At 41.3% G+C, this 23,665-nt stretch overlaps 2 protein-coding genes across 3 annotated transcripts in view; both read right to left on the bottom strand.

Moving 5' to 3' along the window:
- Positions 1-21,055, bottom strand: part of LOC144053328 (guanine nucleotide-binding protein G(i) subunit alpha-1) — a 49,598-nt gene extending 28,543 nt beyond the window's left edge. Inside the window, exon 1 of the mRNA XM_077567687.1 lies at positions 20,582-21,055. Within this exon, the coding sequence (XP_077423813.1) occupies positions 20,582-20,699 (118 nt within the window). The 5' untranslated portion in view covers positions 20,700-21,055. The remainder of the gene's footprint in view (positions 1-20,581) is intronic.
- On the bottom strand, positions 10,028-18,179 carry LOC144054307 (uncharacterized). Of its 2 annotated transcripts, none has more exons than XM_077569603.1 (3): positions 13,112-18,179; positions 12,927-12,986; positions 10,028-12,633 (listed from the first exon to the last, which is right to left on the bottom strand). In XM_077569603.1, the coding sequence occupies exon 3, from the start codon at positions 11,957-11,959 to the stop codon at positions 10,940-10,942; it is 1,020 nt and encodes a 339-aa protein (XP_077425729.1). In that variant the 5' UTR covers positions 11,960-12,633; positions 12,927-12,986; positions 13,112-18,179; the 3' UTR covers positions 10,028-10,939. The 2 variants fall into 2 exon arrangements, with proteins under 2 accessions (XP_077425729.1, XP_077425728.1); XM_077569602.1 differs by lacking the exon at positions 13,112-18,179 and having other exon boundaries at positions 10,028-12,265; positions 12,488-12,633; positions 12,927-13,079.
- Positions 21,056-23,665: the final 2,610 nt, after the last annotated feature.

Below are 23,665 nucleotides of genomic sequence, written 5' to 3'. Positions count from 1 at the left end.
AGCCTGGTCTATGTAAAAGCCGCGATTGCAAAATAACCCATGACTTATTATCGCTACATACATGCCTGATGTTTGTTAAACAATTTGCGTCAAAATCGCTAAAGATAGCCAAACACACGTAAGATGGCAGTCCTATGTGCGTCAGCAACAAGACAAGGTGGTATCTACGGATGGGTTTAAAATATCCATATTGTATCAATACTCCTTTTCATAGCCCAATATCGATACATAAAGTTATGTATCGATATTTTTTTAGGGATCCTCCGATCCACTTTTTTTCATTACCGATTCAATACCAATACCTTGGGTTCAGTATCTGCCGATACCGATCCATACTAAATTGTCTTTGCACTAGTCTCCCCAATAATATTCAATATATTTCCACAAAAAAAAATCGAATGCTTTTAGATGTTTTTTAATGTCTTCGAAATATTTTTTGAACATTTATTGGAGTATGATTTTCATTCAATATTTTCAATACATGTATTGAATGTATATTGAATGAATGTAATTATTACTTAAGTGACGGTACACTTTTATTTTCTTACATTCAAGTAGTGTTAATGTTTCAACTGTGTATAATGTGGCCAAAGCTCGCCTGATTCCAAGCGCTTCTGTTCACAAAATGAGTTTGATGTGGCCAAGGCTGCTGCGCCACTTGCTTCTGTCTACATACTGCCTGTCATGTCTGCACATAAAGAAATATTCATAGAAATAGTCAAAGGCAACATGCTTTTTTGCTCTTCATAGTTTAGTTTGCCGCTTCCCACACAGCCGTCCTTCCATGGAGCCTGTCGGCTCATCGCTCGCGACAGCAGCGAGGCAGGCCCCGATCGGGCAGCAGTGGACCTTCGCGAGAGAAAGAGCTGATGTTCCCCGCTTGGCCAGCGGTGAGACCATTATCACCAGAGTCTCATTAAAAGGCCAGCTGTTTTACTATTAAAACTTTGACACGCTCCGCTTTAACGCCGTACCAGCGAAAACTTTGTATAAAGTGTAATCAATCACCCATGCATTTAAATTAATGTCAGTTTCACTATAACGTTAGCAACGCGGTTAGCATAGCAAGGCTTCTATGTCTTTTCCTTGTTAATCAAGCCTCGTAATCTTTTCGTGAGAACTTTAATACTTGTAACTGAAGAAGTGCTTCTTATACGCCGCCACGGAGACTGTCATTACTAACTTATGAGTGAAAGCACAACGTGTTTATGTGCAGTATTAGCCAGCCAAAGCTAACAAAGCTCGTTGCTATGCTGTGACGTAAGTGGTAGAACCGATCTCGCCTTGACTTGTAGGTTAACATAAGCATCCCAGTGAAGCTTTTGGGGCTTTCTCCGTTCAATTTTCAGACAAATCTTAAAAATCCGTGTTTTAATGATACTAAAACTGCACATTTAGAACTGCTTCATACAGCTGTCACTAATTCAATGAGCCGAAAGGAGTACCCAGCATGCTTTGAGGTGAGCTTAAAAAATAAACTAAAAAGTTTATTTTGCTTGTAATGTATGATGGCTATGTACCACTACCATGTCCACTTGTTCAGGCTGCCACCTGGTGACAGCTGTGTGAAACAAACATGCAGAATGAATGCTTTCATTTGTCAAACAAGCGTTCTGTCACTTCTTTTTTTTTTTTTTTTTGCTTTTTGTTGTAAGTGACAAATGACGATATACATGACAGGAATAAAATGACACAATATTTTTTTTTCAATTGTCTTCACAATAAATATCGTCATATGGCCCAGCACTAATTGCAACGTCACTTAAATCAGCAGCGAGCGTCTACCTTAACTGTGACCATACTGCAAGTAATTTACGTGTGTACCCAGTGTTGTGCCAAAGTAGTTACCCCCCCCCCAAAAACTGTTTATCCCCTGCCGTGTGTATGCATGTTTTTTAATAAATGCATGAAGAAAACACTGGTGTTTTTCAGTTTCAGGAACAAGGTTTTTTATCGCAGACAAACAAAAGAAATGCAAGAACACGCTCGCATTCTGCAATGGACTCTGTGTTCAATGATCTCGCACACAGTAGGAAATCTCAGCATACATAGTTATCACAGCAAAAAGGAGCTGCCTTACTTCACAGCATGTGGATCAGCTATTTTTTTTTTTAAATGTTTGCAAAAAAATCTACAACTTAACTTAATATTGAGAAAACAATTAGGGCAAAAGCAATGTAGGGGGGTTAAGTTTTATGGACACTTTGAGTTTCTTGCTCCAATGTTTACAAGTTTTCATTATGTTTAAAACATATGATTCATGTTACCAGTACTCTATGTCCATAAGCAATACCTGAGTTTTTCAATTTTTTGCAGAGTCTGATTTTTTAAAATTATTATTAGTGTTCAGAAGATAAGGAACAATGAGTATTTATATCCACTAAATCAGGGGTGGGCACACGCGGTCCTCGAGGGCCGGAGTCCTGCAGGTTTTGGATGTTTCCCTTCTCCAACACAGCTGATATATGATCAGCTCATCAGCAAGCTCTGCATAACCTTGGTAACGATCCTGTTGATTGGAATCAGCTGCGTTGCAGCAGGGACATCTCCAAAACCTGCAGGACGCCGGCCCTTGAGGACCGAGTTTGCCCACTACTGCACTAAATTCAACTCACGTTCAACCTTAGTGGACTTAAAAAAACAATTAATGAATTAATTAAAAAATGGAGGTGGGGTGGCAATTAATTGATGGAATAAACGATATGAGACTCAATAAAAAAAAGAAAGAAGTTAGTGACAGCACTAATAGGTACTCGCCCATCCCTAACTTTAGAGGATAGGTCAGGCCTTTAAACTATGAACACCTAGATAATCATAAGCATAGTCATTTTCATTATCCGTCCAGCTCCAATTCAATGAGAGACACATCATCAGATACACCAAAAGTGCAAATGGAGCTCCTCTCCTTACAATCTGCAGTTTGTAGGTCGACATGCTAACAGAATCTTGTTAAATATGTGATTCAATCCGCACTTCAGACACGTCTCTGTACAATTGGATTAATTAACTAGATCCTGGCTTCAATGAGATTATGCACGGCTCAAGCATCCCTGGGGTTATAATTAAATGCAGGCTGGACTTGCTAGTAAAGCGACTAGCACATACAATTATAGTACAATATACTGATAATCAGGCCGAGTTTGATCATTGTTATAAGTCAGCCTGGGTCGAATTGTCGGAGGTCTCTGAAAGATCATCCTGAGTAGAGCGAATATCTTCTGGTATGGGGTGTGTTAAGAATGATTTTTTCCCCCTACACAATAGGGATGCACTGAAATGAATTTTTGGGGCCGAAACCGAAAATCAGAAATGCTTGGCCGAAAATGGTGGAGGGAAAAATTATGCCAATTTTTTATTATCATTGCATTATTATAATTAATTAAAATGATAAATATTATTATAAAATATTTAGGCCTATTTAGCAAGGGCATTTTAACAAAGCACAATATAAATTAAAATGCATCCACACCACAGATATAAGAGACATGTTGGCGAATGGTATATTAAACACCAAACGCAGGGTGAGCAACTGAGCATTTTCTGGGGAATCAATTGCACTTTATAGTCAATGTACAGTACTTTGCACCGGCAGGCACGGATGCGTGCGGTGCGGATGACACATTTGTAGGCTATTTGGAGCAAGACACGTTGCGGCGCACTTAAAATCGTCACATTCACCACCGTTTAAAAATAAATACATTTCTTCGCACCACCCAATCGGCTATGGGAACTGACTGCAAAGTCACACACGGCATCCTGTACAGATCTGTAGTCAGCCGTAGATAGTGGTAAGTGTTTACTTGTTTAAAAGTGTTGATAGCAATAGTGCTAACATTAGCTAAAGTATTTAGCACGGCCACCAGAATGCAAGTGAAAAAGTGGAAGCGCTCGAGGGGCTCTCATCAAAGAAAAAAAGGAAGGCGCTGCAGAAGAAAGAGTGGCTCACCTGTAGTTCAGTACTCGGCAGCGCTCTCTTTTTCAACATGGTTTACCAAGCAACCCTCTCCTTCTTTGGTGTGAAGCTGCCGGTACTCATAAAACGCCAGTGAGCAGCAAGGCGGACACTCACTCCCGTGTTTGGTGTTTAATTCAAACAGACACTTGCTTGTTTTTTTGCTTGTGTCACCACAACATACTCTTTCGGCTTGAATTTTATTTCGGCCGAATGTCAAAAATGCAAATTTTTTCCATTTTTGGCCGAAGATTTTCGGTGGCATCACTACTACACTATCTTCTTGGAAAGCAGTTGTGGCCCACAATTCTAAATGTTAAACCTGTTCAATATCTAAAATAGTAAATAAGCCAGAGAGGAATAGTAAAAATAAAGGTTTAACATTTTACAATTACTGAAGTGTAATTAATAAACATAAGTTAATATTACAAAAAAGTGTGAATTTAAGTTATGTGCAATGAACAACAGTAAATATATAAATTAATAATGATTGATGCAGTTGTGCAGTTGTTTTTCAAAGACGGAAAGCCTGCCGCTCAATGAGCTCGAAGTTTGAACCCACTTTGGACTCAAATATTAAAAAATGACATTTGGAAGAGGACATGACATAAACAAAGAGAATAATTTGATTCAAATTAATAATTTGAATGTACCCGACATGGTCTGTGATGCGCGCTACATTTTGGCCACAATCTTTTGCTATTATAAATATGGTCACCAGTAGTATATCCAAATTACAATGTCTATATACCTTAACTCTTTGACTGCCAAAAACGTTAAATAACGTTTAGTAAAATCCTACGGAGGACTGCCAAAGACGTTAAAAGACGTTCACTATGTTTTTTTTTTGTTAACGTGTGGAAGAAAGCCTTGGCCAGCTGTGTTGAAAGTATCAAGCAGATCTAGTTAGTATCATGCCTATTTTTGGGCACTAGATGGCAGCGATGACTCTCTTTGGACAAGATTGGGTAGGCGTCAGTAGAAGACGTGAGGCGGAGCTAGAGTGTTGAGGGGAGAATGGCTGAGAAAGCGAAATTGGCGACCGGTTGCAAGGAACTCATGCTTGAGCATTTTTTTCAAAGACGAAAAGCACCGACCAATGCTAAAGAGCACATTGATGACGACGACGATGATGATGGTGACTCCGAGGTTGACGCCGAAGTTGGAAGCGTTGACGCGGCGGGTATGATCACGTCATAAAGCCTCACCGGCTAGCGATGCTAACGCCGGAAAACGCGGAGCACAACCGACGACCGGTTGCAAGCAGCTCACGCTTGAGCATTTTTTTTCAAAGACGAAAAGCATCGACCAATGCTAAAGAGCACATTGATGACGACGATGATGATGATGGTGACTCCGAGGTTGACGCAGAAGTTGGAAGCGTTGACGCGGCGGCTATGATCACGTCATAAAGCCTCACCGGCTAGCGATGCTAACGCCGGAAAACGCGGAGCACAACCGAGCACTTCTGCACAGGCGGACGTTCAATCGGACGATGAAGAGTACCCCGAGTCCAATGCATATTCATCGGAGTGGGTACAGTCTGATCACGGAGAAGACACTGGTTCTGGACTATGATGCCACCGTGAATGGAGTGGATAAGATGGATTGGAACATCTACCACCCGGTATAGGAACTGAAGGACATGAGGAAGCCAGGCGTAACACCACCGTAACGTCACCGTATCATGATCCTGAGAGTAGACTTGATGGCAACATGGCCAAACACACACTGCAGTATATACTTGCTATTCCCCGGAAAAAAAGGCCGGCAAGAAAGTGTAGCGTCTGCACGCGAAGGGGCAATCGCAGTGAAACTAATCTGTTGTGCAAATCCTGCTGCGTCCCCTTGCACGCAGGGGAATGTAACAAAAAGAAAAACTGTATTTGAAACATCCACACAATTGTAAATAGTACCACGGTTGCACACATTTGTAAATAGTTTGCCAAATTGTTTTGTCAAATTGTTACACTGTTGAATGCAAAAAAACACTTTTTCATTGTTGGTGGTAGTGTTTTACAGAAGTAAAGCACTGTTTAGGTGGTTGTGGCATCATTCATGGAGAAAAAAAAAGGTGTCAAATTCACTAGAGTGCATGAAATAATATCGTTTCACAAAAAGCTTGATCTCTCCTTATTTTGTTTCAAAACAGAGCATTTGGGTGAAACTAACCATTTTCTATTGTTGATTACTGAAAAACGGAATAAGGTAGAAACAAACTTTTTTTTCTGATGAAAGATGAGAGTTCAATCTTTAATTTGGTAGTATGTGTGTTTCCATAGTCCAAACACAGTCTGTGGACCTTGAAAGATCAGTCAAAATGCTTAAATCAGCTGGCACCCACAGCATCCCTTTCCTGAAAACGTCTGGCAGTCAAAGAGTTAACGAAGTTTTCAGCATGATTTCATTTGGTGGTGGAAGACTGCCGCCGATACCTCCCTCAGCCGTGCACTGATTGTGCAGGGACATTGCCAGCTTCCGCCCGGCGCAGAGGCTTTCATACTTCATAAACTATATTTGTTTGGCTTGGCGTTGCAAAAATCTCGCTCGTTTCCAAACCCGGAAATGTAGGAGTCCCTGCGCCGTTCGAGGCCAAGCCAGGACCAGGTTGCGTGGACGCTGCAAGGCAGACCGAGGCGGCGGCAGCAGTCGGTCTCTCGCCACCCGTCACTACCGCCGGCCGGGCTCCCGCGAGACACGACCCTCTGCGTGAAATCCTGTGTGAGCGGGTGACATATAATGTTGCGTTCAAGAACGCCATGGAAAATCGTCAACTCTTCCACTCCCGCACAGTCACAACTTTGAAAGACATGCTCCAGAACCGAAACATGGTACTGTTACTGTTTGATATTACGTGAATCGGTGCTCGTCCATACCACAAAAAGTACCGTCTTCAGTACCCATCACTATCATTCACCACAACAGAAATTACATGAATAGATTGGAACTGCAATGTAGTTACCAGACATGCTAACAGTTAGCCTAGCTACTACTACTACTTTAGTATTTTGTGTCCGTCTGGATTCCCTGTGGCCCCATGCTGTCTCTCACAGGTCAGTCTTAGTAGTACAGGACTACGGAAGATATCTGGTAGGGGAGGAGACTCGGGATTGTTTGTGGCGATATTACTATGGAATGGTGCGCTGCATTGGTCACCTTGACTACACTACACACCATGAGAGCAAGAAGCGCACTTTTTAAGCACACTTTTTAAAAATCAATATGTACACCCTTTGAGATGCATCAGTGACCAAAATGCATCTTTGGTGGTAAGGCACAACAACCACTGGCCTCTGCGGCTCTGCGTAAGTGCCATGTGTGTTTACGGCTGAGAAAACAACATTTTAATTACCTTCTCTCTCTTGGGACTCCATGCTCCCTGGTGAGGAGGCATGTTCACCAATTTGGTGTCAAACAAAGATCAGACGTGCACCAAGCTCTGACACATGTCAAGTAATAAGATGTTCATTTTTCAAATCCTCCCAAATTTAAGAGGGATTAAAATAGGCCTTTACAGTTGCACAAAACTTAAAGGGGAAATAAAGTACATAATTTTCTTTGCAATAATTTCGCCTATGTTCCCTAAGCTAAACATGGTACACGACAGGTAGTCCTCTGGTTACAAACATAATTTTTACGTGCACATCACACCATACATTACAGTACAGTACTTTACTATAGTTCCCCTCTCTGCCACAACCTCGCTGAGCAGCACTGCGACATTTGCACATTTCATCTACCTCTTTGCCCTGCGATGCATGGCACAGGAGCCACAGCGCACACACTCTTTATGGCGGCACACTATAAATACATTTTGGAAGCTCTCCTGGAGGATATTCTTGAGAAACAGCCCTCAGTCATGTCCTTTATCGGCATAGTAGCAAAACGTACAATATCTCTTCAGCTTCACTTGAATCTGACTCGGCGGTCGCCATCTTCACTCGTCATACGCGCGCCAATCACATTCATGTACACTTCATGGACAGTCGGAAAAAATACTTTCCTAAGAAGGTTAGACCCAACATTGCCTTCCACTTCAGCAGCCTCACATGAACTCAACTCAATTACTCATCCACCATCAGTAAGCTTATTTATTTTGTTTTTATTGCATTGTACTGGGTAAAAGTTTAATTTAATTTACCGTGAGGACTGTGTGGTTCAGATAATGGATGGATTGATGGATGATGTAATTTAATGTATTTTTTAAATTAAATTTATGTACTGTATAGAAAGTATAAACTACCGGTATAAATAGAATAGTGTTTTATTGCCATGTGTATAAGTCAAAAAACAGAATCAATTTGTAGATAAATATTTATTTATTTTATTCTATTATTTATTTTATTTGTTTAGCTATTTGACTCAGGGTTATGCACAAGAATTCCAATGTACTTGTTTTTTAACCTTGTTTTTGACTTGCAATAAAACTCTATTCTATTCTATATAATTTAATTTGTTTCATTTAAGAATTATTATTTTTTTTTTTTTTTACACATTTTTATCATTTTATTTTTTTAACAAACAACCTCTTGGAACCCATTGTGTTCATAAGTTGAGGACTACCTGTATTCTGATTAATATCGTGCTTGTGGAATAAGAATAAAGTATTTTCTTTTCTTTTTTTTTAATCAATCTCAAGCAGTGGCTGCCATTTGTACTGTACTGCCACTAGGGAGGTGACAATAATGGCAATATTGCGTTAAATTTACCATGAAATTGTCATGTTATGATTTTAAAAGCAGCACATCTGCACAGCTAAGGAATATTTGTGCATGTTGTGCTTGATTTTCATATTTATTTTCTATTAGGGATGCAGGATAACTGTTTTTTTCCCCCCACGGATACCGATAACCGATAACTTCCTGCTCCTCCACACTGATGCTGCTAACTTTTTTGTTTTAGTGAACTACAAAATGTATCTGCAGTTGCAGATTAACGTGTGTGGCGCCTGTGCGGCACATTTTGATATGTAGTTATTAAACAATATAATACGCACGCCAAAATTAACGGTTCCTAATACAATATATTTATTATTAATAAAATATATTAATAAAACTATTATTCATGGACTGTAAAACTTTAAGGACCCATAATACAATATTTGAGCTTTTAGCCATCTTAAAATGCCATTTCCTCACTAAAAACACCACCAAAATTTCCCAAACACCACTTTGGCTCTGAGCATTCCAGCCAACTCCAGCACCAGCACCTGCCAACCCAAGAAAACAACTGGGTCCTCACTTATCTACGTGGATAAGTGAGAAACCCGCGCGTACCGCCTCTGCAGGCTAAAAACATACCATGTAGATTAAACACATAGCTACTTTCTCCAAGCAGCCTGCTGTCCGGGAAAGAGGGACCTGGCCTGAGCTGGAGCTCTGCTCATTCAAAAAAAAATTCTGTGTACACCTACAGGAGGGACGGGACGTCCTACAAGCATATCCTGGAAAGAGGCGCTATAAAGGCGTCCACCTTGGCTGAGACGCCGGCCTCTCTGGCTGGAGCGCCGCACTTTCGATTTTTTGTTCTAAGACAGGCGGGACTCCTGACAACCGTAACCAGAAAAGAGGCGCTTTGACGTGGCTATCTCTGCGACAGACCACCCAGCAGATGATTGTCTGTAATCGTCATTTCTCAGAGGACTGCCTGGTTAACCTTGCCCAGTACCAAAGTGGATTGACTGGGAGATTAAACCTTAAAACCTGCAAAATTCTCACAATCAAACCTGATGTAGAAGCCAGAGCTGTAAGTAAATTGCTAAATAAATGATGACATAATATTAGCATAAGTGCTAACATTAGCTTAATTGTCTAGTATGATATATCAGAATTAAACTTGTTACTAGGGTTGTCAAAAGTACAACTATCGATACTAACACGTCGTGTCTGGATACAATACTACTTTGTCATGGTACCAATACTATCTATGGTAGCTAGGGGTGAAACAACTGATTTAATCAATTAAAATAGTTGCCAAATAATTTATACAGGGATGTGATTTGACCAAAGTGAAATTATCTGAAAATTTAGTCGGGGGTCTGGGGGCCGCCGGCACCCAGCTAGGTCCAGGGCAGTGCCCTGGTGGGGGATATTCGCCCCCCCGGAGCTCATGGGTTTTCCGTGTTTTTAAGTACTTTCAATGCACTCACATGACAAAGAAATAGACAAAACAACAGCATAAATTTTCAATGTATATTGAACTATCCCATATAAAATGGCAGTTTTAGTCAACTCAAAATCAGTCACATTCAAAAACATTGGACTGCCTTTGCTTTTAAAAACTATCACTGAGAATATCATCATATCTAACTAATGTGATTACTAAGTTAACACATAAATAATGTTGAAGAGTTCAAATTTCATGAACAAATAATTGTATCATGACCAAATGAAAAGTAACTCATATTAGAGCATACCACAAATGTCTTTGTTATAGCAGAAGATGTTATCTGTCGGAGTCATGTGCATACACAATGAACTACTAAATCACTGGCCATACAGAAACATGAAATTCATTCAAAGTTCTGAAATTTATATTTTCTGTCACATTCTAGATGAATTATAACATCACTTAATATCACAAATATTGTTTTCTATTTTCTACTCATTAAAACATTCAACATATTTACAGGAATATACAAGTGTTCATTCTTGAGCACAATCCATTCACATGACACAAACACTACTTCCTCCTAGACTTCATTGCTTTGGAATGGGTCTTTCTAGCCTGCTTCTGTGCAGCTTTGATGGTTCTTCTAAAGGCAGCCTTGCTCATTTGGGTGTCCTGTTTCACAGCAAGTTCTGTTCGTTTTGCACACAACATAGCTGCTTCTGCATCCTTCTCCTCCCTGTACCTTTTGGAGGATGTCCTCAGATTTAGGCACAGTTCGGACTGCACAGGATCCATCAGAATGTCTTTCCTGCCAAAATGGCTGACAGAGGTGGTCTTTCTTGCTCTTAGGGCATATTTCACAGTCTGGATAGAACTTTATGTGGCTATGTCCATTCTGCATGCTTTGGGGTTCAGGACATCACCCATGACACTGAAAGCCCCCTCTACTTGCGGCCCATGGAAGCAACTCATGAGAGCCTTCACCATCTTGGCCAAGGTTGGGTATCTTCCAACAGCAAAGACTTGAGCCCACCAACGATCCAGTGCAATTGCCTTCCCCTCTGAGTCCAAAGGTGTTGGCAACTCACTGTCCAACTGGTATTCTCTCACCTCGAGATCATAGTTTCCCAGCTCTGACTCATCAAGGACATTGGTGACCAACGATGACAGCTTCTTCAGTTGGTTTAAAGTTGAGCTGTGTCCTCTGGCAAGTGGGTCAATGGCAGAGGCTGCTTTCAGAAGCTTGCTGTTCATGGGCAACTTTTTCTGAAGGTACAGTCCACATGCCAGATATGCTGCCTTGGCTTTGGCTTTGAACTTGAACACAATTGACGACTTGTTGGAAGAATCCATTAATTTGCTGGTGACACCACCATAGAAAATATCCTTTTCTCTGAGTTGGTTGGCTTTGTTGTTCAGCTCAATTTCTGTCAGTTTACGGCCTTGAAGGGACTCTGGCTTCAGGAAACAGGACAAGAACTTCTTGAAGAAGGCCACTTGCTTGTCGTTCAGCTTGTGGATCATTGGTGTTTTCGTCTCAAAGGTGATCACATAGTTCTTCAGTAAGGGCAGAACTGCTGTGTACAGGTTGAGGGTGAGAAGCGTATACAATCTTGTGAAGAATATCTTCTCATAGATCCTCTGCTTTCTCTTCCTTCCTTCCTCAGTCATGTTCTTTTGGCCTAAAGCTGATTGTATGTATTTGAGTTTGGCTTTGACTTCTCTTGAAAGATCCTTCTTGTGATGGATGGCCATGATGGTGGGGAGATAGAGTTCTTTATCTTCTCTGCCAAGAAATGCATGGTAGAATATGGTAAAGACATCCATGAGGCGTAAGGTGGACATTGAAACATCATAGTTTGAAAGCCATCGATGGCTGACAAATCTCTCTGGCATGGTGAAGGTGATGCCTGTCAGAAAGCAAATTTCTTGGAAGAACTTCCTTCAGATCGGTTGACCACTTGAAATCATTGAAGAGATCATTATGGAGTCCTTCAATCTTGTACTCAAATGGCTTGCAAAAATGCTTGGAGGCGTTGTGGATGTGGTGGCAGGTATCCCCATCTATGTCAAGGAGATGTGGTGCTGGTCCCTCTCGCAAACGCGTCTCAACTCCAGATTTGGAACCCCGCATCACTGCAGATGAGTCCATCAACACCGACACCAAATTGCTCCAGGGAATATTGTTCTTGGTCATGAGGGCTGAGAGTTCATCAAAGAGAGATTTGCTGTCAACTTTAACAACACTCAAAGATGCTGAATGTTCCACCACAACAGACATTGTCAACGGGGAGAAATAGCTGACGAGTACACACAGGACACGGTGTAGATTGTTGCTGGTGGACTCGTCAATGGTTCATTGAAAAGTGGGAGGATCTTAAGTTTGTTAAAGTCTCATCAAGCATAGTGTGAGCAAGGCCATACTTCGTTTTGTAGGATGCACTGGTTCTATCCATGGACAGTCCATTCAGAGCTTTTGGATCCCTTGCCAGTTCCTTTGCCAGTGTGATGAGCTTTGGGGCCATGGTGAACGGAAGAGAATTTTCGGCCAGCACTCCCAAAAGCATTGCCTGAAGAATAAAATAAATTTAACAATAATCAGTAAACAATTAAATAATTTAAATAATTATTTGAATTATAATCCAAAATGTCATGCGACCAAAGTAAATAAAAAAGGATTTAGTCTAAACTTTCATGCACATTCACATGTCAGAGTATTTATTATGGTAACAAAAAATGTTGAAAATTAGCTACAAAATAATAAATTATCTTTAACCATTGGAAATAATATTTACCATGCAATAAATCATTTAATCAATCATTCTTAATTTAATACATGATGCATAACAAAAACATAAAATACCTCATGCAGCAAGCTCTGGTAAAAACACAATCATGCATTCGACTAAGATCATCTCTGTAACTGCATACATCAAGACAGTCAACATATTGAAACCTGAAAAGTGCAAACATGATCATTATTACGTTATAATATTTTCGAAAAAAAGGGGAAAACTGTCAAATGAATTTGAAAAGTTTACCACCTACCTCAAAATTCACGACTCTATCAGCAACTGGTACAGGTTGTTGGGGTGGATCAGGTCTCTCTATTACCGCTTCCGATTGTGATGTCAATAAGGGATGGAGGCCGTAAAGTTTTGGAGTTTTCGTTTGGGCACTGAAACTTCCAGCGATGGAATAATTTGTTGTTCTTGACTGGAGTTCTTTCACGTGTTTTTTGCTCTTTGCGTGACTTTCAAGAGCTTTGAAACCTCTCCCACCATAGTCAATGGTATCATGGCACCAAATGCAAAGCGCTTTCCCGGCACGATCGATCTTCCGAATAAAGTCACTGAACAAATTCGTCACAGTCTTCTTTCCAACATTTGTAGATATATCCTTCTCTAACCAGTCCCATCGAAACTTGTTTTTTACGATCTTGTCAATTTCCTTAACTCGCGGAGCATCTTTGCGTTCGATCACGGACATCTTTCTTTAAACACCCGGCAAAAACGTGTGAGAAATGAACAATGGCATACTCCTATGCCTTTATAACAAGCGCGTTTATTGGTCAACACGGAGACTTCAGCCAATCGCAAGATCCATTTCACTTCAGCCAATCGCAAGATCCGTTTCATTTCAGTTACGGAAACACTAAAATGGAATGCTGTAGAGACGAAATCGGAAATTTAAATTTTTGATTTTTGGAGATAAAAAAGCGGGATTCCGCGAATTAGCGGAAAAATCACATCCTGTTTATGCACGATTAGTTGGTAAATAACCGTTTTACCGCAGTGGTCCATTTTTTCATTATTGGTATCATTGTGCATTAGCGCAAGCCACTGTGTGGCAGTAATGAGTCATGGGTGGTTGCAGGCAACTAGTATGGCGGGAGAAGTAGCAAACAGCCAATAGCGAGCCTTGTTTTGCATCACATGATTCGGCGGAACACTCACAGCATTAAGCAAGATGCCAACGGGTTGGTGGTAGTGGCGAGAATTCTCAAAAAACTAGCCTTGTTGCATGCTTGTGTCACTCAAAGTACTAGTACGCCTGAATAAACCTTACCCGAAAGGGTTTTTAAAAAGATGGACCACAACTCCAGTCTGCCAATCCAGAGGCACTGTCCCCGATGCCCATGCGATGTTTTAGAGACGTGTCAACCAGGACAGCCCCAAAACATCAATAGTCTTTAGAAACTCTTGGTCGAGCTCATCCATTCCCGGGGGCCTTGCTACCAAGGAGCTTGTTAATAACTTCGGTGACCTCAACCTCATAGGTAAGAGAGCCCACCTCAAGAGTCTCCAGATTCTTCTTCCTCATGGGAAGGCCTGTCATCAAAATTGAGGAGGCCTTTGCAAAGTATTGACACTACGAGTCACAGCGGAGTCAGCAGCACGCCATCCTCACAATACAGTGTCGCAGATGGGCTTTCCTCTCCTGAGACAGTAGATGCTGGACAAGAATTTTAAAAAGCCATCCGGATGTCTTTTTACAAGAACTCATCGAACTCCTTGAGTACCTGACCGCCAAAGCCACATTCCGCTTGGCCAGCCAGTACCTACCAGCTGCCTCCAGAGTCCCACAGGCCAAAAAAACCTGATGGAATTCTTTCTTCAGCCCGATGGCATCCCTCACCGTCTGTGGCCACAGGCAACAAGCTGGGGGGAAATAAGTAGTCTTGAGTGGACTCACACCTCTACACACAGCTTCAGTCTTGAGAGGACTCACCTCTACACACAGCCAAAACTGTGTGTAGAGGTGAGTCCGACTATGTCTAGTTGGAGCGTCTCAACCTCGCAAACCAGTTTGGGCTCCTTCACTGCCACAAGAGTGGCATTCCATGACCCGAGAGCCAGGTTCTGCAGCCATGGATCAGACCACCAAGGTCACCACACAACTCTCTTTGCACATCAGATTAATTGATTATTTGCAGTGCTCGCCGCCACCTCGTTTCGGCCTCCCCATTCCCCATGTCGACTCAACCTGTCCCAGGCCGGGCCGCGCTGTATTTTCTGTCTAGTGTCTACTATGTTCCTTGATGTCACAGTGCTTAAATAAAGGGTATAGTTTAGGCGAAAATTGTGGGGGAAAAAATTATATTTCTGAAAGTTTAAAGACTTTCAGTTACCTATATATTTGACAAAGAGCTTCGCAAATGGACTTTAATTAAAACTTTGAATATGCCCTTTAAAATGATATCGTGACACAGCATTATCAACCACTGATAAGTGTCTTGACCACAAGCCAAAACCATGATATGTACCAGCGTCAAAAATGCTTTTTGTACAGGTAGGTTGTTTACTTCATGAGGTGATAACTAATAACCAAAAATGAGAAATGCTTGGCCGAAAACCGAAATGCCGAAAAATAATTATGCCCATTTTTACTATCATTGCATTTAATATAATTAATTAAAATTATAATATTATTATCCATCCATCCATCCATTTTCTTGACCGCTTTTCCTCACAAGGGTCGCGGGGGTGCTGGAGCCTATCCCAGCTGGCTTCGGGCAGTAGGCAGGGTACACCCTGAACTGGTTGCCAGCCAATCACAGGGCACACAGAGACAAACAACCATACTCACAATCACACCTATGGACAATTTGGAGTGTTCAATTAACCTGCCATGCATGTCTTTGGAATGTGGGAGGAAACCGGAGTACCCGGTGAAAACCCACGCAAGCACGGGGAGAACATGCAAACTCCACCCAGGAAGGCCGAAGCCCGGACTCGATCTCACGTCCTCAGCACTGGGAGGCGGACGTGCTAACCAGTCAGCCACCGTGCTGCCATATAATATTAATAATAATATTATTATAAAATATTTATTTAGCACTGGCATTTTAACAATGCACAATATAAATTTAAATGTGCCCACACCGCAGACATGTTGGATAATGGTACATTAAACACCAAACCAGGGTTGAGCATTTTCTGGCCGTGCGATTGCACTTTATAGTCAATGTAGTTTGCACAGGCGGGCACGGATGCGTGCGGCGGGACAAGGTGCGGTGCAATTAAAATCGACACATTCACATATTCACCAACGTTTAAAAATAAATAAATACATTTGTTTGCATCAGCTTATCGTATTTGGGGACAGACTGCAAAGTCACACGCAGCGTCCTGTACAGGTCTGTCGCCACCTGGAAATAGCGGTAAGTGTTTCCGTGTTTAAAACTGTTGATAGCAATAGTGCTAGCATTAGCTTAAGTATTTAGCACGGCCACCGGGATTCCGGTAAAAAAGTGGAAGCATTCGAAGGGCTCTTATAAAAAAAAAAAGGGAAGGCGCTGCAGGAGAAAGAGTGGCTTAACTGTACTGCAGTACACAGCAGTTCTGTCTTTTTTCAACCCGCTTAAATTATGTAAACCAAGCGATGCCCCTCTCCTCTGGTGTACGCAATGACCCCGGGAGCTGCTGCGACCGACCGGTGCAAACTGTCGTTCGCTGAACCAGTGAGGTTGAGCTTTAGCCCGCCCAAATCCTCCAGAGCCTGCCCTCTTCTCTTCGAGTACAAATCACAGAGCTCTACAAGTACGAATCAGTTTTGCACCATCTGTAATGAGAAATTTGGTGCAAACGTCACGTGACTGGACAGCAGTAGAAAAAACACTTGTGACTCCTAGTCGCGACTTCTTTGACTACAAGTTGTCATTTCTCCAGGTACAAATCACAACTTTTACAGATACAAATTTAGACTGTTTTCTACAGGTAAAACTGCATTTTTTTTTTTGTTACTTTTACTGAACCATATTGAGTGGACGTGCGGAAAGGGAAGGCCGCGGGGCCGCCATCTTGGAACTCCCAAGAAACCTATCTCGGCATACGCATTTCGCTGCAAAATGCCTACATGTGTAGCGGTAAACTGCACAAATCGCCAGTTTAAAGGCTGTGGACGAACATTGTAAGTATAGTTGAAATGGAAAGAAATTGAAAGATGAAAGAAAAAGATTTTTCTTAAGATGAAAGAAAAAGAAGGTATTTACCATCCATACATGGTGCCCAGGCCCTATTTTAAGTGCCTACTAGCCGCCTATGTCTAATCTGCTGTATTTGTTTAACAAGGAGCAACTTAAAAACAAGGAGCAACTTAAAAAAAAAACAGTTATTTATTGTTGTTAAAAATAAACATTTTCAAAGAACGCTAATGTGATTTTTTTTGTCTACAAGAATAACTGTAAAAAACCTGAAAACACAATTTTTTCTCAGACTACAATCGTACACCAAAATCTGAAACCGTTGCTAGTATACAGTGAGGAAGACTCCATTTCACCACTTGCTGAAAATGGTATGAGTATGTGCTACTGCTACCTAGCCGCAAGTACATGTGCTTGACAATTTTTTTTGGAATATCCTTACAAAGTTGAATAATTTCCATAATCTTATTCAAAAAAAATCTAACTTTCATAGATTATAGATTCAGGGCCCACAATTTAAGTGATTTCAAGTACTTATTTGTTTATTTTTACATTAATTGGGCTTCCAGCTCATAAAACCCATGAAAACAAATGTTAAAAAATATGAATAATGTGAAGAAATCACCATGCATACTTCCCGGTGTTTTGCATGGGGGGGGAGATGGATGGATGGATGGTATTTTCTAAACGATGTGTCAACCTTTGATAGTAGGTTGAATTCCCTTGCCAGTCATGGCAAAATAGCCACCTCAATTTGCATAATGGTATTTGTTAGGGGTGTTAGAAAAAAATCGATTCGGCAATATATTGCGATATTACAGCGCGCAATTCTCGAATCGAATTTGATATGCGGCCAAATCGATTTTTAAACATCATTTTTTTATGGGAATATTCAACAAAATGTCTTACTTAGGGTTAGGATTCAGAAATTAAGCATGGAAGAATGTTATATTAATGGGACATTGAGCCTTAATGTCTTATTTCAGGGCTGTTCAAACAGACTGCAACCTGTTTGTTAAATGCAGAGGCTCCGTTATAAGCCTGAATTTTTAGATAAATAAAAAAATGTTCATACAAATCTTACAGTGTACATGTACAAGTTTACTGATTAGTATTTTCAAAATTTGAGTAAAAAAAAAGTCGCTATAATCAATTAACTCTTTGACTGCCAGACATTTTCAGAAAAGGGATGACGCCAGTCCCAGCCGATTTAAGCATTTTGACTGATCTTTCAAGGTCCACAGAAAAGGTTGTGTTTTGGAAACACACATACTACCAAATGAAAGATTGAACTCTCATCTTTCATCAGAAAAAAAAGTTTGTTTCTACCTTATTCCGTTTTTCAGTAATCAACAATAGAAAATGGTTAGTTTCACCGGAATGCTCTGTTTTGAAACAAAAAACGGGGAAAACAAGCTTTTTGTGAAACTATGTTATTTCATGCACTCTAGTGAATTGTACACTTCTTTTTGTCCATGAATGATGCCACAAACACCTAAATAGTGCTTTACTTCTGTAAGACACTACCACCAACAATGAAAAAGTGTTTTTAGATTGCAAAATACGTTTATTTCCATTCAACAGTGTAAAAATTTGACAAAACAATTTCGCAAACTATTTACAAATGTGTGCAACTGTGGTACTATTTACAATTATAAGGATGTTTCAAATACAGTTTTTCTTTTTGTAACATTCCCCTGCGTGCAAGGAGACGGAGCAGGATTTGCACAACAGATTCGTTTCACTGCGATTGCCCCTTTCGCGTGCAGACGTTACACTTTCTTGACGGCCTTTTTTTCCGGGGAATAGCAAGTAGCAGACTGTACCCACTCCTCCGATGAATATGCATTGGACTCGGGGTACTCTTCATCGTCCGATTGAACGTCCGCCTGTGCAGAAGTGCTCGGTTGTGCTCCGCCTTTTCCGGTGTTAGCATCGCTAGCCGGTGAGGCTTTATGACGTGGTCATAGCCGCCGCGTCAACGCTTCCAACTTCGGCGTCAACCTCGGAGTCACCATCATCATCATCGTCGTCATCACTGTGCTCTTTAGCATTGGTCGATGAGCTGCTTGCAACCGGTCGCCATTGTTCGCTTCCTCAGCCATCTAGCTCCGCCTCACGTCTTCTACTGCCGCGTCAACGCTTCCAACCTCGGAGTCACCATCATCATCATCGATGATGATCATCGTCGTCATCAATGTGCTCTTTAGCACTGGTCGATGCTTTTCGTCTTTGAAAAAAATGCTGAAGCGTGAGCTGCTTGCAACCGGTCGCCATTTTCGCTTCCCATCCCCAGCCATTGTCCCCCATAGCTCCGCCTCACGTCTTCTACTGACGCCTACCCAATCTTGTCAAAACAGTCATCGCTGCCATCTAGAGGCCAAAAATAGTCATTAGGCTAACTAGATCTGCTTGAAACTTTCACCACAGCTGGCCAAGGCTTTCCTCCACCCGTCCCCGTCCCCCCCCCCCCCCCCCCAAAAAAAAATTGGGGAACGTCTTTTAACATCCTTGGCGGCCCTTCGTAGGTTTTTACTAAACGTCATTTAACGTCGTTGGCAGTAAAAGAGTTAATAGATTCATATCGGGATTAATCTGTAACGAATTGAATCGTGACCTATGAATCGTGATACGAATCGAATCGCCAGGTAATTCACACCCCTAGTATTTGTACTTTTAAAATCAGCAGACAACCAGGGATGACAAGCTCAGACCTCTGTCCCTACATTAAAGCCAAAATGTGATGTTTATTTGTGTCATATTGAGGGACACAAGTGGCAGTTTTTCTTTTAAAACAAAGTTTTAAGAGCAAAGAGGGCAAAAATAAAAAAGTTCTACTTTTCCACTTTATCAATAAAATGTTTACGTTTCCTTAAGTATTTCATACAAGGTAGAAGTTTAGCACATTAATTCCAAGAGGAAAAATTGGGTCACTTTTGTTAACTGATAAAATAAATGTAAATAAATAAATAAATATTAGATAAATAAAAGCGGGGGAAAAAACATCGTTAATCGAATTTTTTGTCAATAAATCTGACATTTTATTTTTAGGCAAAATCGCCCAGCCCTATGCTATAGAGGCTGTTAGGGTTTGTGTGTGCGTGCGTCTGCGCGTGTTTTAAAATCTCAGTTCGCAAACTAATCCGTGGCCGGGCTAGCGACGCTTAGTCGGCTAGCGTTAAGAAGCTAATTGCTAAATTAGCTTAGCGATTTTAATGCCAGTGTTGGGCGGCACCGGCTGGCTAAAGTGGCGTTAATCCTCAACGGCAGATACATTATAACCACTTAATAACTACTGCAATTGAGTTAGTTAAGGGGGGGAGGGGGGACAACAGTCTAACTTTTTAGCTATTTTCACGACGAACCCTCGCGCCATTCAACATTAAACGACAAAATGTCCCCACTTGTTGTTTCATCCAATTTAAATTGACGTCAAATTCAGCTTCTTCTTTTTTTTTCTTTACGTTGCGTCGTATAATTAGATAAAGGAAGACGACAGTTGGGCGTGTATGAACGACGCAAGGCTTGGGTGATGGCTTGGGATGGTCCCCCATAGCCTCGTCCTCCAGCCGGCCCATCCATCTTTCTCTTACCGAGCAGCAACAGCTTCACCTCCCGGGCAGCTTTCTCTCCGTCGTCCCGGAGGTTTCTGTCGATCATCTTGCTCCGCTCCTGCGCCGCCTTGTCGTCCGTGCTCAGAGTACATCCCATCTCTTATGCCTTCGCCGCAGTCTGATCTCCCCCGGAGTGGAATATTTTTGTAAAAATGGACGAAACACAACTTTTGTCTGGAAGTACTATACGACATGCAACGGCTACACCGAGCTAGCATCCAGTAATGGGGAGGGAGGGGTAAAGGGGTGGGTTTACAGTTGTGATTGAAGCACGCCCTTATCTAGTAATCAACTTAGCAGCCAATGCTCGTCGATTTTTTTTCTCTGTCGACTTGAAGAGCTGAATTAAAACGAAATATTTTATCCTTATAAAAGGAAAGTAAAATCGAAGTCTGCCTCGTAGTCTGCTAAAAGTCCTCGCTTCCGGTGTTATGCGCATGCGCAGATAGATTCAAATAAAAAGGCAATGTGAAATGCGCATGCCCAAAAGGTTTAAGCTTTGTTTAAATTGCTTTGATTTAACCTTAACTCTTTCACTGCCAGACGTTTTCAGAAACGGGTTGTCCCCACTGCCAGCCGATTTAAGCATTTTGAGTGATCTTTCAAGGTCCACAGAAAATGTTGTGTTTGGACTATGGAAACACACATACTACCAAATGAAAGATTGGACTCTCAGCTTTCATCAGAAAAAAAGTTTGTTTCTACCTTATTCCGTTCTTCAGTAATCAACAATAGAAAATGGTTACTTTCACCGAAATTCTCTGTTTTGAAACAAAAAATGGAGAAAAAGAGCTTTTTGTGAAACGATGTTATTTCATGCACTCTAGTGAATTGTACACTTCTTTTTGTCCATGAATGATGCCACAAACACCTAAATAGTGCTTTACTGCTGTAAAACGCTTTCACCAACAATGAAAAAGTGTTTTTTGATTGCAAAATATGTTTATTTCTATTCAACAGTGTAACAATTTGACAAAACAATTTCGCAAACTATTTACAAATGTGTGCAACTGTGGCACTACTTACAATTATGTGGATGTTTCAAATACAGTTTTTCCTTTTGTAACGCTCTCCTGCGTGCAAGGAGACGCCAGGACTCGCACAACAGTTTACTTTCACTTTCGCATTGGTCCGTTTTGCGTGCAAACGTTACACTTTCTTGACGGGCTTTTTTTCCGGGGAATAAAAAGCAAGTAGCAGACTGTACACACTTCCTCCGATGAATATGCATTGGACTCGGGGCACTCTCCGTCGTCCGATCGAACGTCCGCCTGTGTGTGCTCGGTTGCGCTCCGCGTTACGACACCGTCATAGCTGCCGCGTCAGCGGTTCCAATTTCGCCGTCAAGCTCGGATTCACCTTCATCATCATCGATGATGATCATCGTCGTCATCAATGTACTATTTTAGCGTTGGTCGATGCCTTTCGTCTTGTAAGTGTAGAGCTGCTTGCAAACGCTCGCCATTGCCCGTTCCCTCCTCCATCTAGCTCCATCTAACGTCTTCTACTGCCGCGTCAATGCTTGCCAACCACGGAGTCACCACCCTCATCTTCATCATCGATGATGATCATCATCGTCAACAATGTGCTCTTTCAGCGATGCTTTTGGTCTTTTAAAAAAACGGCTCGGGCGTGAGCTCCTCGCGACCGGCCGCCATTTTTCCTTTGTCTTCCATTCTCATCTCCTGCTCGACGCTCTAGCTCCGCCTCTACTGACGCCCACCCGATCTTGTCAAAAGAGAGTCATCGCTGCCCTCTAGGGGCCAAAAATAGTCATTAGGCACAACAGACAGGCTGGAAACTTTCACCAGACATGCGGAAGGGTTTCCTCTACCCATTTAAAAAAAAAAAATAATAATCATTGGATGACGTCTTTTGACGTCATTGGCAGTGCTCCGTAGGTTTTTACTTGACGTCTTTAAACGTCAGTGGCAGTGAAAGAGTTAAAATGATAGTATATTTTTTAATATCGTTATTATCCTGCCTCAGTTGGATACTTCATTAGGGACAGCTGCACCATCAAATTACAGCTAATACCAGATATTCAGCAAAACCTTTTTTTATTTAGTAAGATTGAAATTTTTGTTTCAACTTAAAATACTTATTTGATCATGTCACAGATGGATTCCTTTAGCAATGTTCATTGTGGTTGTAGTTTGTAAAGGTATAGAAATGTACTGAGTCATACTTTTATATATATATATATATATATATATACTTGTATAAGTACAGTATTGACCATTTGTACCAACATCACGTGATCACGTGACTGCCCTATGACGGACGGCGGAAGGAAATTATTTTTGAATGGAAGTGGACGTGATGCGGAGCTACTTAGTGACTTAGCGACTGCTATTTTACAAATTAAAAGTTATTACTGCCCATAGAGCCATGGAATCTACTACTTCAACCGAAATTCGCCTGTCAGTCGAAGTTGCACATTTAGTCGGGACTCATAGAGCGTGATAATTACTTAAGTTGGAGATCGGTAGTTTGAAAACAGCCCCTTACCTTCTGTTGCCTGCTGTTTTTACCAAGTTAATCAAATCGCCGACTTTATCTGAATTCACAGCGCACAACCTATATCATTTTGTAGTCAATGCCGTCTCTTCTCCTTACACCGGGGCTGATTTAACAGCTTGTTGCTGGCTGAGTATCTGAGACGAGATGCTACGCTCACACCGGGGGACAATATACCTCGTAATGCAAAGGTAAAACTTGTTTATCATGCTAACTGACTTATTTTTACATAGTCTGTTCTATATTGAAACGCTGTGATGATGTTATGTTACTATGTTTACCAGCATGGAACAAATGACTACCATAGTGGCAAGCTATGCAGTAATTTCATGAATATGACTTTGGCTCCAGAGTGAAAAACTCCAAGTACAAAGACAAAATACCCTATTTTTAAACAGTCAAATGCACCTAATAGTTTTGAAGAAGGTACATTTTAAAACTAAGATGTGTGTTCATGCAGTTGGAGTGGACGCTAACTATCTGGCTCGTTAATGTGATTTGAAACACCCAATTTGACACCTCTGTTACAATCTTTGTTAGAGT

Source organism: Vanacampus margaritifer, chromosome 6, assembly GCF_051991255.1.
Source record: "Vanacampus margaritifer isolate UIUO_Vmar chromosome 6, RoL_Vmar_1.0, whole genome shotgun sequence".
Taxonomy (NCBI): domain Eukaryota; kingdom Metazoa; phylum Chordata; class Actinopteri; order Syngnathiformes; family Syngnathidae; genus Vanacampus; species Vanacampus margaritifer.
This window is presented reverse-complemented; position numbering and strand designations above follow the sequence as displayed.

Bases quoted from the DNA above. Each gene is read 5' to 3' on its own strand.
- LOC144054307 (XM_077569603.1), bottom strand. From the start codon at position 11,959: ATGCCAGAGAGATTTGTCAGCCATCGATGGCTTTCAAACTATGATGTT.